This window comes from Gracilinanus agilis, chromosome 5, assembly GCF_016433145.1.
Source record: "Gracilinanus agilis isolate LMUSP501 chromosome 5, AgileGrace, whole genome shotgun sequence".
Taxonomy (NCBI): domain Eukaryota; kingdom Metazoa; phylum Chordata; class Mammalia; order Didelphimorphia; family Didelphidae; genus Gracilinanus; species Gracilinanus agilis.
Genome location: NC_058134.1, coordinates 229957792 through 229982415, shown reverse-complemented (window position 1 = coordinate 229982415; position 24624 = coordinate 229957792). Strand labels below are relative to the sequence as shown.

Here is a 24624-nt window from a genome sequence, read left to right as displayed (position 1 = left end):
ATATATATATATATATATATATATATATATATATATATATATATATATATATATATAGTGTGTGTGTGTGTGTCTAAAGAAGAGAAAAAGTGAGATTAGGAAAATTCACATTTTATTCCTTCATGTTCTTTCCTATACTTAACTAACTTCACTTTCCTTAAATCTTGTCTATCATTACCTCTAGCTGAAATCAAAACTCCTTGTAAATTTTTGTCCAGCATTTGGGGAAAGAGGGAGAAGAGTCCTCAAATACTCCATCACTTTCATTTTTAACTTCTTAAAAAAAAAGATTGCTATCTTTTTAAATGCCATCTTCCTTTCTCAATATTTGTCTTCTTCCTCCTCCCTCCTAGAGAGACATCTTTTTTAATTAATTTTTTTAATTTTTTAAAACAGAAAGTGAAGTAAGCAAAACTAATGAGTGCATTTACTAAATCAACATTATATGCACTGTTTCACATCCATATCTCCCCACCTTGGGAAAGAAGAAAAGAAAGTTGATTCTCCTGTAGATCATTTCTTTAGGTCCAAGCTTGGGCATTATGATGACTTGTATCTCTAGAATTTTTACTGATAGAATCCTATTGAGAAAATAGAATATTGACAAAAGCACCAGTGCCTAAGAAATAGTTTTTTTAAAAATTCTCATCTCAACTGAACTACTTGAACATTTTTGTGAAATGCTTAATACTTTGGAAAAACTATTTGGAGGAAATAGTAAAAATAATTCTCAGTAGAAGAAAAATTATACAGAGATAGTCTTATCAATAATCAATTGTTTCAGATTTATTTTTTCAGGGAGTGATCTTCAAAACACATTCAGTATTGGGAAGTAAGCTTAGGTTTTACCGTAGGCTCTTTGAAAAGCTAAATATTAATGGTGAAAAAGTCCTATACACTTAATTCTCTCCTAAATATGCAAAGGGAAGATACAATAGCTACATCAGTAGAAACTTGTTACTAAGAAAATGACATTAATATTTTCTCTTTACTGTGAAAATAGCTTTCAGCATTTCTGAGCAATTTAAAAAGAGAGAGAAACCATAAATGTGCATTTATAAGAGACTTGTACTTGCTCTGAATTACTGGAAGGCTATCTTTCTTAATGAACATAATCTAATTAAAAACAATTTATGGAAGATCAAGGAGGCTCAGTGGATTGAGAGCCAGGCCTAAAGATGAGAGGTCTTGGGGTCAAATTTGACCTCAGACACTAATTAGCTACGTGACTCTGTCCAAGTCATTTAACCACCATTGCCTAGACCTACTGATCTTCTACCTTAGAACCAATATATAGCATTGATTTAAAGACAGAAGGTAAAAAGTTTTTTTTAAACAATTTAACTAGATTGGTAAGAAGTATATCAAGAATAAGTTTTATTAAAAATAAATTTATGGCTGAGATGCTAATCAGGAGGGATTTTCAGTAATATGTTTTCTAAACAGAGAGCACATATATGGAAAAGCGGTCACGGTGTTGGTTTGTCCTAGGCAGAGAATACAAGGGAGTTTCCCAGGCATGATATTCGACATCCACATAAATTCAGTGGCTGTGAAGAATTAGTAAGTGTCTCTCCAGCTCTTTCTGATGAAAGCAAAATTGGAGTATGGGCCTTCATTGTCACAATGTCACACATAGTAATATTCAACAAAAACTTCAAAGCAGAACTTGTATGACATTAATTAATTAATGCCGGCATCATTTATTAAGTGTCTCCTATATGCCAAGCACTCTACTAAGTGCTGGAGACACAAAGTAAGGCAAAAAACATTCCCTGCCCACAAAGAGCTCATAGTCTAATCAAGGAGACCACACGCAGATGGTAAAGTACGTACAGAGTAGATAGATGGAAGGGGAAGGCACGGGGCATGTGGAATACCAGAAAAAAACTTCTTGCAGAAGGTGGAGTTTGACCTCAGTTTACAAAGAAGCCCAGGAGGTGGCGAGGAGTTGGAAGGGGAGGAAACAGAGTGCTCCAAGCATGGGAGTGGCAGGAGTAGCCAATGCAAAACTATGGAGTCTGTGAATAGATTATACCATCAGAAGATGGGTTGAAGGAATTTAGCATATTTTCCATGATGAAGGGAAGGTTTAAGTGGGACATCACTGTAGACTTCAATTATTTGAAGGGTTTGGCCACAGAAAATAGAATTTGAGGGGTAATGAGAGAAAAAGTTCAGAGAGACAAATTAGGCTAGATTTAAGAAATGAATTCCTAACAATTAAAAAGTCCCTAAATGGAATGGGCCACATCAATAAATAGTGGATGATCTCTCCCTGCTGGTTTTTAAGCAAACGCTAGATGGCTACTTAACCCATAGTGTGTATTGGGCTGGACTGGATGGCTCCTAGGACCCCTTCCAACTCCAAGATTCTTTGACTGAGCATCATATCACAAAACAGCAAAAACCTGTCGAAGAGGGAATGAGACTGCCAAGAACTTGGCATGAGGCCCAGGTAAGCCCAGTCATCATGAGAGCATTTGTTGTTAAAACGAGGTTCATAACAGAGAGAGACTAGAAGGGAGATGTCTGTTGCTGCTTCTGGGATGAATCTCTTCTTACCAGCAATGAATCTGGAGCTCCACCACCTCAATAATGTGAAAGAAAGTTCTTAAAAGAGGAGACAATAGCTCATAGGGAGATGAAATTTTGAACAATGTCTAGGATTGACTAAATATATGCAGAAGAAATCCAAGTTGGCATGACCGTCTTAGAGGCCCTCAGGAATCTATTTTCAAGATAGCTAGAAGATAGAGTAGCAGAACACTGGAATTATAATCAACAAGGCCTGAGTTTGAATATTGGCTTAAAAACCTACTAACTATATGACCCTGGGCAAGTCAGTCAACACTCTTCCTCTCATTTTCTTCATCTTTAAAATGGAGATAATAATGGCACCTACATGACAGGATTATTAGAAGGATCAAATCAAATAATAATATGTTAAGTACTTTGCAAATGTGAAAGTATTATGTAAAAGTTAGTTTTAATAGTAAGTGTTATTATTATTTTAAAGCCCTCTGAAAGGAGTAAGATCCTCAAAGTATAGAAAAGATCACGAATTATGCAATTATTAAATTGATGACTGAGAAAAATATCAGCAGTTATAGCCTCATATACCAACTTTCTCTTCTCTATAAAATATTTATAAGAATCATCTACGCTTACATCAAGGACATCCTTGAAGAAACCATAAGATGGGAGCAGCCAGTCTTTGGTAATCTATTTTATACAGTGGACTATGTCTTCCCACTAGCCCTATGAAGAAATTTAGTTTTTTCTTTGTATCCACAGAACTCAATGCAGTGTTTGCTGGGCAAATAATTGTTGACAAGGAGATCAGGAAAGAGGTACCATTTGTGTTGGATTGTAAACTGAATAGGGGAAGAGAAACAGGAAAGAAATTCCAGGCATAGGAAGAAACAAGCAAAAGTATCAGTATTTCAGAACTCAGTGCACTTTTGGCAAACAGAAAGTAGCCTACTTTATTTAGTGTAAAGAGGGAAATAATATAAGACTGGAAAGATTAGTTAGAACTGTTGTGGAATGCTTTGAAGGATAGAAGGGTTTGATTTTTTCCTAGAAGATAGTAAGGGAATTATTCAAAGAATGAAATAATTCCTACTTGCAAGGAGCTTGCATTCTAAAAGGGGAGGCTGCAGCTAAGTAGATTAATGGATAGAGCACTGGTTCTGGAGTGAGGAAAACCTGAATTCATATTAGAATCTCAGACACTTACCAGCTATGTGACCCTGGGCAAGTCATTAACCTTAGTTTGCCTTAATCCACTGGAGAAGGAAATGGTAAAGCATTCCAGTATTTTTGCCAAGAAAATATCGGTATGCTATGGTCCATGGGTCACAAGAGTCAGATACCACTGAATGAATAAATGGTAACAACAACAGCACAATCACATATATAAATATATGGAATAAGTATAACATGCCATTTTTCCATTCTTAAAAAAATCCAGACTTCACCTTTCCCTGAGACCATCATCCTATATGTCTCCTCTCTTTTTTGATGAAACACCTAGAAATAGCTGTCTACATTAAGTGCCTCGTCTTCCTAGCATTTCACTGCTCACCTTTTTGTAGTCTTGCCTTAGCTTCATCACTCAACCAAACTCATTGGTTCCAAAGTTCCCGGTGATCTCTTCTTTTCTAAATATGATGGACAGCCTTTTATCAGTCCTTATCTTATCCTTCTCAGCTTCTTTGTACCATTTAACACTACTGGCCATCATATTCTCCTTGTTTACTTTGTCCTCTCTAGGCTTCAAAGATGTTATTCTCTATTGGTTCTTTTCTTGAGGTTCACTTGCTGGCTCATTGTTCAGATCATGTGGTTGTTCTCAAGGGCTTTGTCCTATACCAACTTCTCTCTATATGCTATCTTAGTAACCTTATTAGTTCCCATTGGTTCAGTTATTTTTCTAGGATAATGACTCCCACATCTTTATATACAGTTCCATTCTCCCCTCTGTTTTTCATTCCTCCCTCACCAATTGCCTTTTGGACATTTCAAAAGAAATGGATTTCATGAAATCATCTCAAACTCAACATGTCCAAAATTGAGCTCATTATCTTTACATACATATATTCCAATCTATTCATCTTCTAAACTATCCTACTTCTGTTAAGGTTAGCACTAAACTTTCTCAGGTTTATAATCTTGGAATTATCCTTAATTCTTCATAGTTTCTCCCCACAAATATGTAATCATTTTGCAAGTCTTTACTTTTGCCTCCACATCATCTCTTATTTCAGAGCAAGGAGAACATGGAAACAGGCCATTACAGTAGTTCAGGTGAGTGATAATGAGAGCCTTTTCTAAGATGGTGGCAGAAATACTAGAGATGAAAGGACAAATGTAAAAGACATTACAGAAGTATAAAAAATAAGACCAGAAAATTTATTGAATATGAGATATTTGGGAGGAAGGAGAATCAAAGATAACACCAACATGAAAGCCAAGGTGAATGGTCACTCAAAGGAGGCATCATAGTACAATGCAAACTTCAGTGAATTTGAAATCAGGGGACTTGGGTTCAAATTCCACCTCTATCATGACCTGAGCCAAGTCATTCAACTACTCTGAGCTTCAGATGTCCTCATCTATAAAATGAGAGTTTCTGAATAGGATTTCAGATTGAAAGGATATACTGAGCACCAAAGGATTTGGAAACAAAGGTCTATTACTATAGCTTAGTAGGGTAGAATGTAGGGTTGTCCTTAGTGGGCATTATGGGTGGATGCATTGAGTGGTATCAGTCCCTATCACTGGACCAATTGGCAAAGGAATTGTGTCAATGTGGACTGAAGGCAAGAGTCTCCTTAAGGTCATATGTGAAGAATTGGGGAAGGTAGCCAAATGGGAAAACACCATCCACTGGGTGTGACTCTGCCTTGGGCAGACCTGAATAGTTTTACAGGTCAGGGAGGAAAGTACCAGGGCTGACCTCCCTGTCTCCATCTACAGTTACTCAAGGAGGTTGATCTATTTGACTTCAAAGGCACCTTCTAGTTCCAAATCTATGATTTCATGAGGAAATCTATTGGAATAGACATTATAGTAATTTGGAAACATTGACTTGGGATCGGTCAGTGTGCTTTCCTAAGTACCTCAGCACTCAGCAGAGCACTCCCGACATAGCAAACACCTAATAAACACTCCATTCATCTCTCTCTCTATTCCAGTGGCTACTTGAGAGTGATTCAGATACTAAGCAAGAGAGCCCCTAGACATGCACTTTTTCTCCCATTCCATTCCAAATTAAGTACTAAATGATGTTTAAATACTTAATCTTTTTTCTTTCAGTCCTCAGTCATAAATAGTGACATTATCTTCGTGAAGTTGCACGCTCCCTGGGAGGTGCTAGGCAGATATGCAGAAGTCATGAATGTCAGAATGCCTTTCAGGTAAGGGTTAATACACTTTCTCCCCTTTCTCTTTGTTACTTCCCTTTTAACTTAATGTCTCTTTCTTTACCTCTAGTGAATTTGGAAAAATATGACCAAAATGCATATAGAAAAGGGATTGGCCAAATAGAAGAATAATAAAGGAATAATCAGTACTTAGTACTTAGTACTTAGGAGAAATACCAATAAGTTAAGATGGTCAGTGGCAAATTCATTGCCCTTTGAGAAGAATCCTGACTACTTCACACATGCTTGACCTTGTGATAAAGACACTGTTCTCAAGTGCTGTTTTTATCTAAATGAGCTGCCATTTTTCAAGATGTCCCTGCATGCATATGTTGCTGCTTTTGAATGGTCGTCCTTTTAATATCATTATAATACTGAGACACTAGCTATACACACACACACACACACACACACACACACACACACACACACAAACAACTTGGGTTCATGTCTACAAAACAATCTGCCCAAGATATATTCACCATCTTCAATCCCCAATCCACCCACACTACCTTTGGTGAGTTCCTCTAAGAGTTACCTTCTGTTTTAAATATCCAGGCTTTGAGAGGCAGAATGGTATCATATTATATAGAGAGGCATCCTCAGAATCAGGGAGACCAAGCTATGCCTCAGGCATCTCCCTAAGACTACAAATTGTAATGCAGTAAAGAGTTTTGCAGGTCCAGTGGTAGGGGAAAAAAAAGAAGGAAAAAATGAAATAAGGAAGTCAGATCACAAAGGACACTGTGTTCTTGCTATTCAAGGAAGAGTTGAGAATGTTTTATGCATGGTTTAACTCAGTTTTCTCCAAAAGCTTATTTTGTTCAATTCAATTATGTTTGTATTGTCCATTTTCCTATGGTGAAGGAAAGAGGATCCTCATTTATGAGAGAAGAGTGGGCAAAGTAGTAGACTTGAAGAGATAAATATTCAGAACCAAAGGAATCCCTGCAAGAGGGTTCCCAAAAGTGAAGGATAATTTTGACTCTAAGGCCAATTTTAATGGAATAAAAGATTCAATCTGTTGGATGGCCATTTGTCTATTCATAAAACCAAGCCCAAAGGCAGGAACAAAGCATTCTTGTGTTATTGCCCATAGACCCCCTGATTTAATGAGCTATGAAGAATTGGGCATGCCATGAAACTTGATCATTGAGAATGTCAAAAAGGAGCTAATATCAATTTTGAAAATGCCTGGTTTCTACTGAATCATTTTTAAAATTTTTGTTCCCTGTCTTATATCATCTCCTTAGGCCCAGGGCCTTTGATGCCATACATTAACCAGAACAAAAAAAGAGAGAGAGATTGCTTGGATTTTCAGAAATTGTTTATCTTGAAGCCAATCACTGAGTACAGATTTTTATATAATCTTTCTGAAACATTTGTTGAAATAGTTGCCCACACTGAATCAAAACATTAGCAGATCCTGTGCCAGACAAATTACCTTGTATGGAAAAGTAGATATTGAAATCTAGAAAGCCATTTATTTTGTTTTCTTCAAGGGTTCCCAATTTTGTGTGTATGTGTGTGTGTTGGACCTTTGGAAGGCTGGTGCAGCCAATGGGCCTCTTCTCTGAACAGTGTTTTGAAATGTATAAGACAAAATATTGAATTACACAGGAAAGCAGTAATAATAATGATAACCAGCATTAATATAACTCTTTGTGTTTTGTAAGGACTTTAAAAATATTATCTTATTTGATTCTTACAATATACTTGTAAGGTACATGCTGTTTTATAGTTGAGCAAACTTTGGCAGAATTTAAGTAATATGCCCAGGGTTGCAGAGCTAGTAAATACCTGGGGCAGGATTTTGAACTCAGGTCTTCCTGATAGCAGATCCATCATTGTATCTGCCAACTGCTCAATGGTATTAAAATATAGTTATTACAATATTTAAAAAAAAGACTTGATATTAAGAGTCCCTTTTTAAATGGTCCATCAGACCTATAGTTATATTGATATAGGGATCTCTCCAGTGAGGAAATTCTCTCTACAAATGCAAATTGGCCCCTTTTCTATAGTCTTAGAGAGTTGTCGAAAGCCCTGAAGGGTTAAATGAGTTGCCAAGAGTTACACAGGCAAGACAAGTCAGAAGTGAGGTTTGAACCTCCATCTTCTTGTTCAGTTCTCTCTCCACTGCCCCATTTTGCCTCTTTGTTATTTGGATATCTTAAGGAACTGGGAAGGATTTTACTCTATTAGCAACAGTTTATCGCCTAGTAACCACAAGGATTGGGTTCACCCAAGGACCATGATTTTCTTGTCTAAGAGGATCCCTCTTGATCTTTTTGTCCTGAGTCTAGTTTAATAGGAACAATTAAAATGAAAATGATGATTATAAGTAACATCACAATCTGACCATCTCCACCCTTTAGCAATTTTAAAAGCAAATCATGGGTTGATATGAGCATCCATAATGGGTAAATATATGGATTATTAACATACAATAATGGGCATGCCATCATGTCCATGTATTCTCCAGTCAGGCAAAGAATTCTAGCTTCATGAAGAGAACATGAATTCATCCAAGAAGGAGCATTTTCATTCAGAACCATTTCAGTATAACAGGCAAGCATCCACTTGGTGCTGTGTTTTAAAAGTTACATCAACTTTTATATGTATTTATGATTTCCTGTATCCTGCTCATTGAAATTCCAAGTTCAATCTCCTTTGATTTATCACCTCTTCAATACATGCAAGACGAAGGGGAAAACAGCATAATCGCTTTTATTGTAGGAAATTGCCAATAAAATCTGCTTCTGAATCATGTTTATGGCCACTGTTAGATTTCAAGTTTGCCTAAATATGCAAGATGAGTTGTATGGAGTAAAGCTTTCATTTTCCAGAAGTGAAATGGATCAGGAGCAATTGAGAACATATTGAAACTGTCTTGGTTAAAGAACAAAAATCCCCAGTGAATAATGGTCAAAATTAGGAGCAGGGGACCAGATTCCAATTCCATCTGCATCATGCTGAAAAGAATCCTATTAAAAACGTTCACATTTGAACTCTCAAATGTAGATCTATCCTTGACTCTCTCTGTGTGTCACTCTCTTCCTTTCCTTCTTTCCTATCTTTCTCTCTTTCCCTCTCTCTCCCATCTCTTTTTCTTCCTTTTTCTCTACTTCCCTCTCCTCCATCTTTTCCCCTCTTTATTTTCCTCTCTCCTTCATCTCTTTATCTTTGTTTTCTCTCTTCATCTCACTCTTTATTTTTCTCTTTTTCTCTCCTCTTCTCTTCCTCCCTCTCTCACTTATATCTCCCAAGTTAAGAACAGTGAGGAAAACCATATGTGCAATTTATAATGCAGCAATTTTTATGTTTGCAGCCTGACTTAATCACTTTCCTGAGTGTCTGTTTCCCTTATACTTAATTCCACCAGAGTCAACTTTCATAAGATTAAATTATTTTAAAATGGAAGCCTAACACAGAATTCCCATTTCCCTGGAGAAAAGCTAACTTCTTAAGATGGACACCTTGAGGATTCACACAATTTTACCCCAATATCTTCTGCAAGATGACTCAGGGAATACTTGCCTTATAGGACCATGGTATTATTATAAAGGATCTTGAGCTGAAAGGGAGCTCAGAGACCATATAGGCAAACCCTCTCATTTCATAGATGAGGCCTAGGGAAATATCTCCAAATCCTTTCTTTTCCACTTGTTATATGTGGGAGATGTTAAAGAAATAGGAAAGTGGAGGAGATGAGCAAACAGTGAAAACAGTTCCACAAGATTCTGTGGTTTGGGATATATTTTCCCCAAGTTCCTGTTACAGTTCTCACTGTTAATCTCTTTTTAGTTTTTTTTCCTTCACCTCTTACAGGCTTCTATCTTCAATCTCCTTTCCTTCCTTGCTAGTTCAAACTGTAACTGACGATGGGTTTTCTTCTCGACTGGCTTCATTTTTGCTGTTCTTCCAGGAGAAAAATCTATTACCTGCCCCGCCGGTACAAGTTCATGAGCAGGTTAGTAACTTATTCAAGCCAGGTCCATTTCTTTGGCCCATTGTTTGGTGGATTTAACAATGCAAGAAGTTACAAGCTGGGACAATGGATATTTGCCACATGGGAAAGCCTGCCAAATTACAGATTTTAAAATTACCTGTTTCCAAATGGACTAAAAAGGAGCAAAGCTAAAAATGGCCTTCTCAAACTCTTCCATACAGTAAGTCAGTCCTCCATATCTGGTAGGAACTTAGCTTTTTCGCAAATATGTCTAGGGAAATATTTTTTCAGTGCCTGGAATCAGATAAATTGGCATTTCCCAATTTTGATGGCTTCTTTACATCTTTGACTTAGATCCAACATTTTTTTCCCTCCCAGTTAAAATCATTTCTTCTCTACTCTGAAGTCCCTGAAAACTGTTCCAAGTAGACACATTTTAAATTGTAAATGACATCCCAGTTGATAAACCCAGTATGGTTCACCATGAGACTCTCTCATCTCAGATCAAGAGCTGGTAAAGTTGGCAAACACATAGCTTTGACAAAAGCCAGACCCCAACCTTTTTATGAAAATATAGCCCTTTTGGGCAAATGTTGTAAATATTCCAAATTCTCCCAAAGCTTGTTTCTTCCGATTGGTTAGGGGGAAGAAAGAGGGAGAGTGGTGATGGAGTGATGAAATGGTGTTCTTTATGCCTCCCTTAGTAAGCTTCAGCGGAAACTTTTGATTTCTGAATCACAGTTGTTTTCCCACTTTCAAATGAACTAATTAATTAGTCTGACAATTAATAGGTCTTTCTTGAAAAATCTAATAGTTGTTCATTTCAGCAGTCTAATCTTTCAGGGCTTAATGTTGTTTTGATTATGTGTTTACATAAAAGGAGACTAGAATGTCCACAATTAATGTAATCATTCTCCTTAATAGAGCAATTTAATAAATTCTTTTTAATGTATTAACTTTGTTCAATGCTATGTGGAGAGTTGGCCCTCTTTGACTTTATTGGTGTAACAATCCCTCTGTGATATAGTAGATGGTCTGTAAAAATTGTTGTGGCTGAAAAATTCATCTCTCTGAAGGCAATTTGGTGATGAATCTCTCTTAACATAACCAGGTTGATTCTCAGGCAACAAGCATAACTGAGCCCATACTTGACATCCAAAGCAGGAATTTGACATCCAAAGAAACTATGTTATTGCCTAGATTTCATTACTAAGAGAGGCATCACGGTTTAAAGAGTATTTGAAAGAATGTTAGAAGACTTTGTTTCAAATCTCAGATCTCCCACTTACTAGGTCTGTGATTGTGGTACTGAACAAGTCATCTACTTGGGCACCATGTTCCTCATATATAAAAAAAGGAATTTAATCCATTAAAGGCATTTGATCAGAGGAGTAATAATATCAGGGTATCTTTCCCCCACCCCTTTTACCATAAAACTGTATTCATTTAAAAGAGATTATACTCTTTGTTCTGTTGTATATACTAAAAATATAAGCAAATAAAAGTGATTCAAACAGTCTAGGGCCCAAGGAATGACTCTCTCTTGTATCTTGATGTCCACCCCTAGGAGAGCAATAGGACAGTAGGGATATTTTGGACACCGTAGGCTTCAGTCTCTCACCCTCATTTCTTATAAGGCAATAGCATACTAAATGACCTTCCCACGTCCAGTTTTTTCTTGTTCCAATCCATTCTTCATATTGTTGTTCTGTTGCTTTAGATATGTCTAACTCTTTACAACCCCATTTGAGGTTTTCTTGGCAAAGATACTGGAGTGGTTTTCTATTTCTGTCTCCACCTCATTTTATAGATGAGGAAATTGAAGCAAACAGAGTTAAGTGACTTGCCAAGGGTCACATAGTAAGTGTCTGAGGCTGGTTTTGAACTCAGATCTTACTGACTCTCTGTCTGTCTGTCTGTCTCTCTTTGTCTCTGTCTCTCTTTTCTCTCTCTCTCTTTCTCCCTTCCCTATATTCAGTGCATATGCATGTATGTGTGTATGTATATATAATAATGTTCATATATGCCCTCATTCTTTTTATTGCTGCCAGGTTAACCTTCAATATGCACAGACCTGGGAAAGAAAAATAGAGTATTGGACTTGGAGGTGGGAAGACTTTATTCAAGTCATGCCTCTGACACTTATTAGCTTTGTGACCTTGGGCAAATTATTCAACTTATAAGTATAATTTCCTGGGACTACTAACTGTAAGGATTTGCTGCCTGCAGCTAACAGAAGGATATCCCACACCAAGAGTTTTCCACAGTGATGAAATCATTGATCATTCATGTAAATACAGATCTAATCATGTTATTTCTCTATTCAAGACCCAAGGGTGACTTCCTGATATGTACCAAATAAAGTCTACATTATTTAGTCTAGCATTCAAGGCGTCTGTAACCTGGTCCCTTCTTGCCTCTCCAGGCTTTATTACCTTACCTCCATTCTTCTCTGTTCTATGCAAACTGGACTAGTCATTGTCCTCTTTATACATCTTCTGCCTTCCCATGTCCATTCTCTAATTCATTCTTTCCCTATGGAACACACATCACTTTGTCTTTTGAAAGCATAGGATTTTGACTTGGGGGGGGGTGCATTAAAATGATCCCTTATTTTATAAGAAAGACAAAAAGAAGGAAGTTAATTTACCCAAGGTCTCACATCTATGAAGTATCAGATCCAGGTTACATATCCAGTTCTTCTGAATACAAATCTAAATATTTTTCCACTATCCCATATTCCTGTGCATTCTTCAAAATGTTACTCAGATGAACTTTCTCTTAAAAATATTACTTGGTCCTACCAGTTCAAAATCATGTTTCTTTGCTCTTAAAAATTAATGACGTTTGTTCATATCTTGTGGCCCACTTTTCTGCTCTATATTATTATGTAATAATTGCATAGTTGCATAGTGTATAGTATTAGATATTCATGTATCACTACCCTTAGACTGGGGGAGGAAGTTGGTTTCCACCTAATTGGATTTAGTGTCAGAAGAATTAATTTCAAATCCTGACTCTGTCATTTGTTAGCTCTGTGACCTTGGTTAAGTCCCAGAGTCTCAGTTTTTCTCATCTGTAACATGAGGCGGGTTGGATTAGATGGCCTCTATGGCCCTTTTCCAGCTCTAAATCTGTGATGTTGTGATCTTGTGATTGTAAGCTTCATAAAGTCAGGGTCTCTCTTAATTAGCCTATCTCTTTCAGTACCTAGGACAGCGATCGGTATCCTGTAAGTGGTTGGCAAACTAATGAAAAAAATGCATTCAGTGGTGTACAAAGAGATGGTTGGGAGATGGGAAGAAATTGCCATGGGATACATAGTTTAGAGAAGAGAGTAAAAGAAAGAACCTCAGAGGCTGAGGAAAAAATTAGTAATCATGAAAAAAGGAAGAAAAAAAAAAAGGAGTCTCACAGGTAGGAGGAGAATTAGGACAGTATCTCCGAAGGAAAAATAGATAGAATCCAGGAGAAGAATGGTTAACAGGAGTATGTTCTGTCTGGAGATCGAAGGATAAGAACTTCTCCAAACCCCGCAAAAAGCCACTGGATCAATCTCTCTGGCTCTTTTAAGATAACCAGTTTTGAAGAATGGAGAATGGTAGGACAAGAGGCCTATTTCAAGAAGGTTACAGAATGATGTGTGTGTGTGTGTGTGTGTGTGTGTGTGTGTGTGATATACACATATATACCTGTATATTTAAGTAAGTATACACGTGTGTATATATATATATGTATATATATTTGCTGTGTCTATTTACTATGCTACCTAACTGCATATATATGTGTATACATACATACATACATACATACATGTTTGCAGACATATATGTTTCTGCAGCTAAGTGGCAGAGGAAATAAACCACAGAGTCTGGAGTCAGGAAGACTTGAAGACTTCAGACTCTTGCTAGCTGTGCAACCCTGAGCAAGTAACTTTAACTTTGTTTGTCTCATTTTCCTCATCTGACAAATGAAGTGGAGAAGGAAATAGCAAACCACTTTATGCCAAGAAAACCCCAAATGGGGTAACAAAGAGTCAGACATGACTGAAGCAAGTGAGTAGAGAAATATACACGTATATTTATATTTATATGTATACATATTTACATATACATATATAGAGATGTATATATGTACACATATAATACATTTACATTTTTTAATTTAAAAAAATAATGTTTCTATGCATACTGAGAATGATTTTTAGAGTCAGTATCTTAGTGACTAAAGCTGATCAGGAAAACATTTATGTCCTGCCTTTGACATTTCCTGGCTAGCAAAGACACAACCTCTCAGCGCCTCCAGGCCACTCTCCAAGGTACAAGTTCCAGACTCAGTGCTCACCTCAACTGGCAGAGTGAGTTTTCTTACCTGAGAGTTCCTAAAGCCAATGAAATCACAGATTTAATCTCTATACCTATCTAAGAAGTGACCAGTTATTGAAGAATAGTGAGGGCAGACAATTTTTTCCCCTAGAAATTTAGCAATAAAGGGAAGGAATAGGAAAGAGAACAAGAATGGAACAAGAAATCTCAAAGGAGTACTGGGATTGTGAAAAGTTAGTTTATTCTGAAGAAAATGGGAACTGTTTGTAGCCAGAGGGAAAAGGGCCTGGAGAGAAAGAAAAACAGAAACAGAGAGAGATGGAGAACTAAAGGCTAAGAGAAATGGGATGATCAATAGATTAAAATATTAGAAGGAAGCAGAAGGTAATGAGTTTAGGAAAACAAGGGGATGAAGATTAGCCTTGGAAGGGGGTGAAGGGGTGGTGGCGGCTGTATCTTCCTTAGAAATAAACAAAAGGGAAGTGATGACACGAACACATCCAACATGGAGTGTCAAGTAAATTCAATTATTAACCCTTCATTTGGGGTCATTAAGACAATAACATACCCAATGGTAATTTCCTAGCCTGAAAATGTTTTGTTTAATCAGATCCTGAAGATATGAGAATGACAACAAAGGAAAAATTGGATCAAAGGAAAGGGAAAGGAAATCTAAACCCAAACTTTGCATTATCAGTCCAGCATGTCCTGGTTTCCTACAGAATAAAATTTAGCTCTTATTGGAGTCACTATGACTGTGGGTCTTTGTGACACCAAAAACAACTATTTGAAAATTGAAAAAGAATCATTTAACAAAGTGCTTATTTTGAACTCACATTTATAAAAATTCCCTGCCTTGGATTTGCCTGTTTTTATAGGTCTCGAATATATGGTCTCAGTTGCCCTCATGAAAGAGGCCAGGTGGGATGTGAAAATAATGATTTGCCACCCCACACCATAATGAGATTAAAAACACTCCTACTCCTACTCTACCTCTTCATAAGAGGAAGATGTTGTCATCCTCCCAGGCTGATATTTTTGACTTTTTTATTTTAAACAGAATTTTAAAGAAAATAATAATTTATAACAATTATATAGAACTTACTATGTACCAGGTATTGTGTTAAGTGATTTATAATTATTATCTTGTTTAATCCTCAAAACATCCCTGGGAGGTAGATGCTATATTGTCTCCATTTTATAGAGAAGAAAACCGAGGCAAATAATATAGGTTAAATGATTTCCCCAGGGTCACACAGCTAATGTCTATGGTTGCATTTGAATTCAGGTCTTCTTGGCTACAGGTCCAATTCTCTATCCATTATGCCACTTGGCTACCCTGTAATAACTGAAACATATAATGCTTTACATTTACAGAACATTTTGCATATGTTACCTCATCTGATCCCTACAGTGACCTTCTATCTTAGAAAAAACACAGGAATGAAATCAATTCTACCCTCGAGGGGCTTCCATTCTATAATACTACACATATACAGATTAGTAAATATGAAATACATGCAAAGTAATTTCAAGAGGGAGAGAACACTAATACCTTGGGGTTCAGGAACCCAAGGAGTAACATTTAGGTCACCCCTGTTTTAAAGGAAGCTGGGGATCTCCAAGGTGGAAGTGAGAAGTGAGTTCATCCTAGATATGGAAAACCACCTGTGCAAAGGCTTAAACATTCAACATATAATGGGCAAGCCAGTACAGCAGGAATGGAGAGCATGTAGAGATAAGTGATGGGAAATAAGAAAATATCAGGAGGTTGCTGGGACTGAATTACAGAGGGTCTTAAATACCAAGCAAAGATCTTATATTTTATTTTGACCTTGGCTTTTGACTAGCTGGATGACATCAGTTCTCTTCCCCCACAGTCAAAGACTTGCTAAGACCTGACAGTTTATCTCCTCCATGGATCATTTGGCCTTTCTTTTTCTTACCACCCTGGTGTGAGCTTTTTTGTTAATCAATCAAATAATAAATTAATAAGTACTTATTAAGTACCTTCTCTGTGCCAGACATTGTGCTAGGTACCTTTGACTAGAGTTTGCCTTGATTGACCTCCTAATCAATCCTCTACCCCCATTTTCTTCTTTTGTGTCTCCCTGAAGCGTAGTATTCAACCATTCAATCAATGTTTGTTGACTGATTGACTGCCTAACCTTGTGCTTTTCACAAATACCAGCAGACTAATTTGGGCTCCACTTCTTTACTAGCTAGTCTTCAGGCTATCATGAAGTTTTCTTTTTCTTTTTTTAACCCCTTACCATCTATCTTAGAATCCAGGCTGCTTATTGATTTCAAGGCAGAAAGTGGTAAGAGCTAGGCAAAGGAGGTTGAGTGACTTGCCCAGGGTCACACAGCTAGGATGTGTCTGAAGTCAAATTTGTACCCAGCACCTTCTGTCTCTAGGCTTTGCTCTCAATCTCATAAAGTTTTCATAATGCTACTCTCCTAAAGTCAAAATATCATCTAGCTAGAAGTCAAGACCAAATATGATTCAGCAGCTTGTCATTTTTTATCTATGCTGGTCTATGTGTGATGGCAAACCTATGGCATGGGTGTCAAGAGAGTCATGTGTGCCACCCCCTTAACCCCTCACAGAGTTCATTACTAGAAAGGCAGAGGAGACTTGGGTAGGGCTGCTCCCTTCCCCCTCTTCACCATGCCTGATGACATTTTTCATATCACCTACCTCTCTGCCCATCAACCCAATGGGAGCACTTTCTCCCTCCTTTCTGTGGAGCAAGGTGGGGATGGGATGCACCCGGCACTCGGTAGGGAGGGGGACATATTACATGGCCTCTAAAAGGTTTGCCATTACTGGTATATACAATTTGGAAGAAAATCCTTCCTTAATTCTGTGGAAGAATTTGACACTAGACACAGGGGAGTGTTATCAGTCATCTTTCAGAATAGAATAAATACTAAATCCTAGAGTCATAGATGTTGAGCTGGAAGAACCTCAGAGCTCATTCGATAGTCCAATCCTCTCATTTTATAAATAAGGAAAATGAGATGAAGTAACTTGCCAGAATTCCTACAGGTAGTAAGTAGCAAGTGAGGACTCACCAAAACTTGGATCCAGAGCTATCACTAGCAGTTTTGTTACTTGAGCTAAGCAGCACGATACTTCCCCAAATCTACTCTGTAAATTGTAATGTGAAAATAATATAAGAAGTTGCTCACATGAGTAAGTCAAATGAGTAGGGTAATCAGTTTACTAGAGTGGCTTCTACTAAACTGGATTTGTGCCTGTCTTAAGTGTCTATAGATTCTAAATTTGGTAACTCTTGGATAAATTTCCTATTAGCTTCACCCTAGTTATGGTACTGCTTTTATCCTAAATCTGTCTATAAAGGCATTTTTAGAGAACAATTAAATATATTAATCAGAAGATGAAATTGCTCTCATTTTCTCCTCTTGAACTTTATAGTATCTAAGGGTTTTTTCAGATAAGCACTTCCACCATGTGTTTAATCTGTAAATTATAAGAATATAATTTACAAAACATAATTGTGAATTACAAGTCTGGGATTTAGAGGGGGAGAAATTTGTCTTCATGCTAGCAAACTTTCTGCATGCAAATCCATGTTGTATTATAAAGTAGGAATTACTTACCAACTAATTACAGTTTGTTGTCTTAAATAATATTAATCAAAACTTTGGTGTTACAATAACCAACAATAACTTTCTGGATCTGGCAGAGGTCCAGTCTTGCTCAGACTGATCTCCCCGCTGTGTGTGCTTCCAGAAAGCAGTAAGAATGATGCCACTATAGCTTTCCCTGGAAGTTTCCTCATCTGTAAAATGATGAGATTTGGGCTACACATGTTTTAAATTCCCTTCTAGCTCTAGAACTAGAATCCAGTTTATAGATTAAGAAATAGAGGCCCAGAGAGTTTAAATGGCACATGGATAGCTGATGATCTGTCCAGGACAATCATATATGATTCCTGGACTCCTCATTTCCTTGTAGCCATTGTAAAGCCAATCAATCATACTTCTCTGTCCTTAATTCCCCAAAAGATATATAAGATCCCTATGTTCTATTGTTCTTTGGAGAATCATCTAGCTTCGTGATCCTCTCAGAGACACTGTACCCAGAGCCCCAGAGTTTTGACTCTGTATGGTATTTAGTGCTTGGCTTTGTGTGGCAGCCAATTAGTAAGGAAGGACCTGTCTCTTTCCTAATTAAAGATTTGTTTTTTCTGACTACCTTAGTAGTTCTGTGTTTTTACAAGTTGACAGGGCCTATGATTTCATGGAATAGCTCCAGGGGTTAGAGTGCAGGGCATAAAGTCAGAAAGATTTGTGTTCAAATATGGCCTCTGATACTAAGTATGTGACACTGAGCAAGTCACTTAATCTCTACTTGCCTCAGTTTCCTCATCTGTAAAATGAACCCTAGAATGAACTGGCAAACAATTCTACTATCTTTGCCAAGAAAACCCCAAATGGGGTAATAAAGAGTTCTACACAACTAAAAAACAATTAACAGAATTTTCCTACATGAACTTAAACTCATTTGTCCTTCTCTTATCATAGAAAAAGTGTGCCAGAGTCAGTATCACATATATATTGTCCTTTCATAGTCCAAATTCAAAGTCCTCCCTCTGCTTTCTCTTCTACAGGCTCAATAATAACCTATCTCTTAGCTGTCCTCTTCTTTTCCAATTCATTGATCATTTTTCATCAACCCCTTCCTAATTTTCCCTGAATTTTCTGTTCTCCATGAAAATCACCAATTTCCATGGTTAAATGTTTTTATCAACTAATTTGCTTATGTCCAATAGTATTCTGAGTAAAAGACATCAGTCACACTGTGGATAGGGGTCTGGCCTCAGAGTCAGGAAGACCTGGGTTCAAATTCCATTTTTTGATACATTCTAGTTGAATGTGCTTGAAAGAGCTGTTTAACCTCTCAGTGGCCTAGCCTTTTTTAAGGCTAAATTATGGAATAGAAGTTGAGCTAAATTACGGGAAGGAGTTCACAGCAACAGCTCCCCATGCTAATGAAACAATGGCCAAAGACCAAAAACCAAAAATGGAACCTTAGCTCTATAACTGAAGTTTATTCCTTCCATACTCCAAAATCATGAAAACTCTTCATATTGTTCTCTTGCTAAGAGCATAGATTGAATATTCATGAGAAGACAAGATGTCACTATAACTGCTTTTGCTTGTTTTTATATTTTAAATGAATACATTGGGCAAATGTTCTCTTTTCTCATGAGTTTTCCAGTGTCCTCACTGTGAAGGCTAAGAATTATTTGAGTCTATTTGATGAGACAATTTGTTTGCTAGTAAGCTCTCTTAATGCAGGGACTGCTTCACCTCCCAGAGCCAACTGTAGTGCCTGATACATAGTAGGTGCTTAATTTTTATAATTATAAGAAGGGAGGACTACTGGCAGTCCAGGACCACCTTGGCTCATCACAGGTGATCTGGGGAGAAAGTACAGACAGCTGGGGACATCAGATGATTCATGTAGAAGGTGGCGTGTGAGCTAATAATAATAATTGACATTTCTATAGCATTTTAAAGTATTCAAAGCAAAAAAAGGAAGTGGAGAGAAGCTAGGTAGCACAGTGGATAGAGTACCAGGCCTAGAGTCAGAAGGACATGGGTTCAAATCTTGCATCAAATATTCCTAGCTGTGTGACCCTGGGCAAGTCACTTGACCCTGGTTGTTCAGCTCTTATCACTCTTCATCTTAGATTTAATACTAAGACAGAAGGTTAGAGTTTTTCTAAAAAAAAGATTCACAGAGCATCTATATACACTATCTCATTTGATCTTCACAACAAGTGTATGTTGGAAGTAACATCATTTTCTAGATAAAGAAAGATTAATAATATGCCTGTAGTCACACTACTTTTACAAGTCCTGGAGCTTGGCCTCCAAACCAAGTCACCATACCAAGCCCACAATTCTTTCCACTCTTATGCTCTCTCTCTTTTTGTTCCCCGCCCCAAGATTCATTAATCTTTTTAGAATGAAGAACCCTGAGTCTAAAACAGTAGCAAGTAGCAATGGAATTTTTTTTAGTTGATTAGTCATTTCTGACTCTTTGGGAACCCATTTGGTGTTTTCTTGACAAAGATACTGCTTTGCCATTTCCTTCTCTGGCTCATTTGACAGATGAGGAAACTGGGGCAAACAGACTTAAATTACCCGCTCAGGGTACCATAACTAGTAAGTGTCCAAGGCCAGATTTGAACTCAAGAGGATGAGTCTTCCTTACTCTTAGGCCCAACATTCTCTCTACTACACAAACTAGCTGCCCCTGGATTTAGGAAGACTCACATATATAAAATACTTTGAAAATCTTATTGTAATCTATAAATGTTTATTTATATGTTATTTTATTATTTTTATTTCTCTAGTATTACATAAGATAGTGTGTCTAAAGCACTTTATAATACTTTAAGTACTAGGTAAATGTCAACTGCCATCATATTCACCATCATCACTATAATTTTTACCATTATTATTGAAGCTTTTTTGGCTGCCATGTCCTACTTTTGACTCATATGGAGCCACAAGTCAACCAGACTTCCCATTTCTTTTTTTATAAGAGCTTTTGTCAAGTTACATCATTTCCACCCAATATCTGGCACATAGTAGACTCTTAAAATGCTTGCCAGTTGACCGCTTGATTTGCCTCCTTAGTTCTCAGTTTTCACATTTCTAACAAAAGGGCATTGGACTCGATTATCTCGACGGTGACTTGATCTGTTTCCTTGATTTTTAGAAAGGGAAAATTGATAGAGAAGAGAATAAGGCTAAGAGTGAGACCCAAACCAGCAATGAGATTGGGATTGGAGCTACATATAAAACAATTGTTCTCAGGATAAAGAACTGGTTCAGACCTGAGAATGAATCTAAGTCCAAGATGAGATTTTTGCCGTGGGATTTTTTTTTTACATTGCTATAAATGTTGTTTACATTAGGGTGCAAAACTCTACTGAGTGTTTGCCAAATATGTGAAAAATGCTATACAAGCTTTATAAATATAAGTCAATATACTTGGCACATATTTAATTCCATTTTCTTCTTTTTATGATTTTACCTTCTGTAGCCTCCTCACTCTTCTTTCTACGTTCCTCAGCTAATCTTCAGAAAAGATTTTCTCATTTAAACTCTAGAGAAGAAGATTTACATTTTACTACTAACTCATTACAACCCCAGCTACATGACTCCAATTCTGAATCAATCCAACCCATACTTATCAATTGACTGCCACGTGTGAAGCAATTTGGGGGATGCTGGGATACAAAGACAAAAATGATATGGTCCCTGTTCTCAAGAACCTTATGTTCTGTTGGTGGTAGATTCCAGTGTGAGAAGCAGTTATAGGATAGTAGATAAAGCTCAGGACGTGGAGTGAAGAACACCTAGGTTCAAAACCTGCTTCAGGTGCTACCTGTCCGTGGGACCCTGGACAAGTCATTTAACCTCTGGGCCTCAGTTTCTTTTTTTTAAACCCTTACCTTCCGTCTTGGAGTCAATACTGTGTATGGGTTCCAAGGCAGGAGTGGTAAGGGTAGGCAATGGGGGTCAAGTGACTTGCCCAGGGTCACACAGCTGGGAAGTGTCTGAGGTCAGATTTGAACCCAGGACCTTCTGTCTCTAGGCCTGGCTCTCAATCGGCCTCAGTTTCTTAATCTGGAAGGAAATTAAATTCATTGTCCACTGAAGACCTTTCTAACTTTAGATATATGGTCCAATGATACTTTCCTTCTCCAGTCCTCAGGTTTTTCAGTTATAAAATGAAAAGGGGAATTCCATGGCTCCAGAGGTCTCTTCTTGCTCTGTGATCTTAGGACTCTTTATCCCAGCACAGTGACTGTCACATAGTAACCACTTAATAAATACTTTGACTATCAACTGACTGATTCTGTTACATAGGACAAATGCTAGGAAGGAATCATTTTCCATAACATTAAGGTTTTTTGGTGTTTTGGCAAATATTTTAGTGGCTTTTGAACAGGCAAAACTTAGAATCATGGCTCTTCAAAGCCTGACTTTGTCCTCATCGTGACATGGGCTAGAGGAGCAAAGGAAGAGCCAGCAAGAAGATGCTCTCAGTGAGGAACAAAGCATACTCGAGAGCGTTGCCTTAGTGGGTCCTGATCTTTGGCCCTCTTTGGGAGGCCTCTTTTCTTTTATGTGTTGCACAATCCAGGGCTCACTCATCCCCCCCTTCATCCTTGACTAGAAGTTCATTTGAGGGACATGATTATTTTCCCTGAATGAAGAGCATCAATAAACAAGGATGCTCAGACATATAATATACCCTAAATCCAAGAGATCTATTGTCTCCATTCAAAAAGAAGGCCATTAAAATAAATGCACCAGCTTTATCTACTAATGGACCACTTGGGGCATGAGTCAATATGTGGAGAAGACTGTAGTGAAGAGATATATTTGCCTCCAGGAATTTTCCTTGAAATTCTGCTGCCACAACATTCTACTTTCATGGCTTAGTACTCATAGGATATTCTGCTGCCAAGATGTTCTACTGCTTTGATGTCCCATTGCCACATTCCTCTGCTATGACGTGTCTACCACAATGATACTCCACTGCTGATATTCCATTTCTGGGACATTCCAGTAACATGATATTCTGCCATGACATTGTATTGCCGCAATGTTCTGCTGTCACAACATTCCATTGCCAGAACCTGCTGTCGCTATCACATTCTATCATAAATGGCACACCTCCAGTTATTTGGTGACCACTGCCCTCCTGGTGGTATGCCACTCCTTTCCCACACTAAATTTTAGTCAGAGATGCCCACAGCAAAGAAAGGGAGGGCGATTCCAAGCATAAAATGAGATTGTTTTAAATAGACTGTGTACCATGAAAGGCACAAGGTACTTTGTGATTGGAATCCCAACTTACTTCTTAGAAGGGTTGGAATTCAGAACAAGCCAAGTGCTATTGTATGGTTCTTGCTGCCTTGGGTCATCTTAGAGGAACAGGGGTGGGGTGGCTGCATCTCAGATATAGTCTTCTGAGCCTCTATTGACTTCCCTGAGGAATCCCAGGGCAATGCTGATGTACTGTCCTGTTTGATCTTGCCTCCCCTGTACCACAGGATCGATAAACAAATAAGCAGGTTTCGAGGATGGTTACCTAGAAAGCCTATGAGACTGGACAAGGAGACTCTGCCAGACCTGGAGGAAAATGATTGCTACACTGCCCCTTTCAGTCAGCAAAGGATCCATCAGTGAGTGTTTCTGGTTAAAAGCATCTCCATGAGCATGGATAGAGACTTTCCCTCTTCTAGAGTTTTGTTGGGTGGGGGATTGGGGGAGATGGAGATTAACTCAATTTTTTGAATTAAAAACCTTTTTTTTGAGATTAGGTCTTTCTTCCTTGTCCAGGATGGAAATAAGGCAGCCATTTATAAACTTGATGCTATCATTAACTAAACCTGGAGCTTTTACCTGCTCTTTTTCTGACCTGGGCTTTCTTAGTCAGCCTGGTGGCCCCTTGCTCCTAGAGGCTCACCCTATTTGTGTGGACATCAGATCAGTTTAACCCACTACTGCTTAGAATTCTCAAGCTCAAGTGAGCCACCTGCCTCCACCTCCTCCTTAGTATCAAGGACTATAGGTATTTCCCCACCCCAAATGGGAGACTAGCTTTAAATGAGCTAGGACTCCTCTGCATTGATTCTTTAACTTTCCTGTATTCAAAAAGAATGATTCTAACAGAATCCTGAAGTAGTGTGGCCCTGTCAAAAGAGCATGCTCTGGAGTCAGAGGACTTGGGTTCAAAGTCTACCACTGTGACCTAGGGCAAGTCACTTCAACTTGAAAGCATCAGCTTCTTCAAGAGTAAAATAAGGTGAGTTGACTAGATAGCCTTTGAAGTGCTATCTTGTTTTGGATCTATGATTTCTCTGAGTCCCAGTTCCTTTATTACCAAGAAACTTGGGCAAGTCATGGACCTATCTGGGCCTCAGTTTCCTTATTTGTAAAATGAGAGAGTTGGTTGAACTTTATATTTTAGGGGATGTTATTTTTTAATTTTTGAAAACTCTAAATAAATGCCATAAGTTTCCTTTGTATTTATATGTATACATATATGCACATTTATGTATACATATAATTTTGTGCATTTAAAAATATGATTCTGAGAAGAGGTCTTTAGTTTTCACTAGATACTACCAAGGGGAACCATAACTCAAAACAAGTAAAGAATCTAACCCATGATCTTATTTTTTTCTTCTGAGCCTCATTTTCCTCATCTGTATGAATAAGGAGTCAGCTTCAGTGGCCTCAAAGGTCTCTTTCAGTTCCAGATTGAGAATCCTAAATTGATCCTTTTCTTTGGGTTTCCATCTCCTCATCTGTAAAAACAAGAGGATTCATGTAGATAGCCTTTGTGATCCTG

General features: G+C 37.7%; 1 protein-coding gene across 1 annotated transcript in view; it reads left to right on the top strand.

The window, feature by feature from the left end:
* ANO4 (anoctamin 4) overlaps positions 1-24624 on the top strand; it is a 459137-nt gene that overhangs the window by 302916 nt on the left and 131597 nt on the right. Inside the window, exons 8-10 of the mRNA XM_044677798.1 lie at positions 5824-5924; positions 9859-9903; positions 23321-23452. Coding sequence (XP_044533733.1) covers positions 5824-5924; positions 9859-9903; positions 23321-23452 — 278 coding nt within the window. The remainder of the gene's footprint in view (positions 1-5823; positions 5925-9858; positions 9904-23320; positions 23453-24624) is intronic.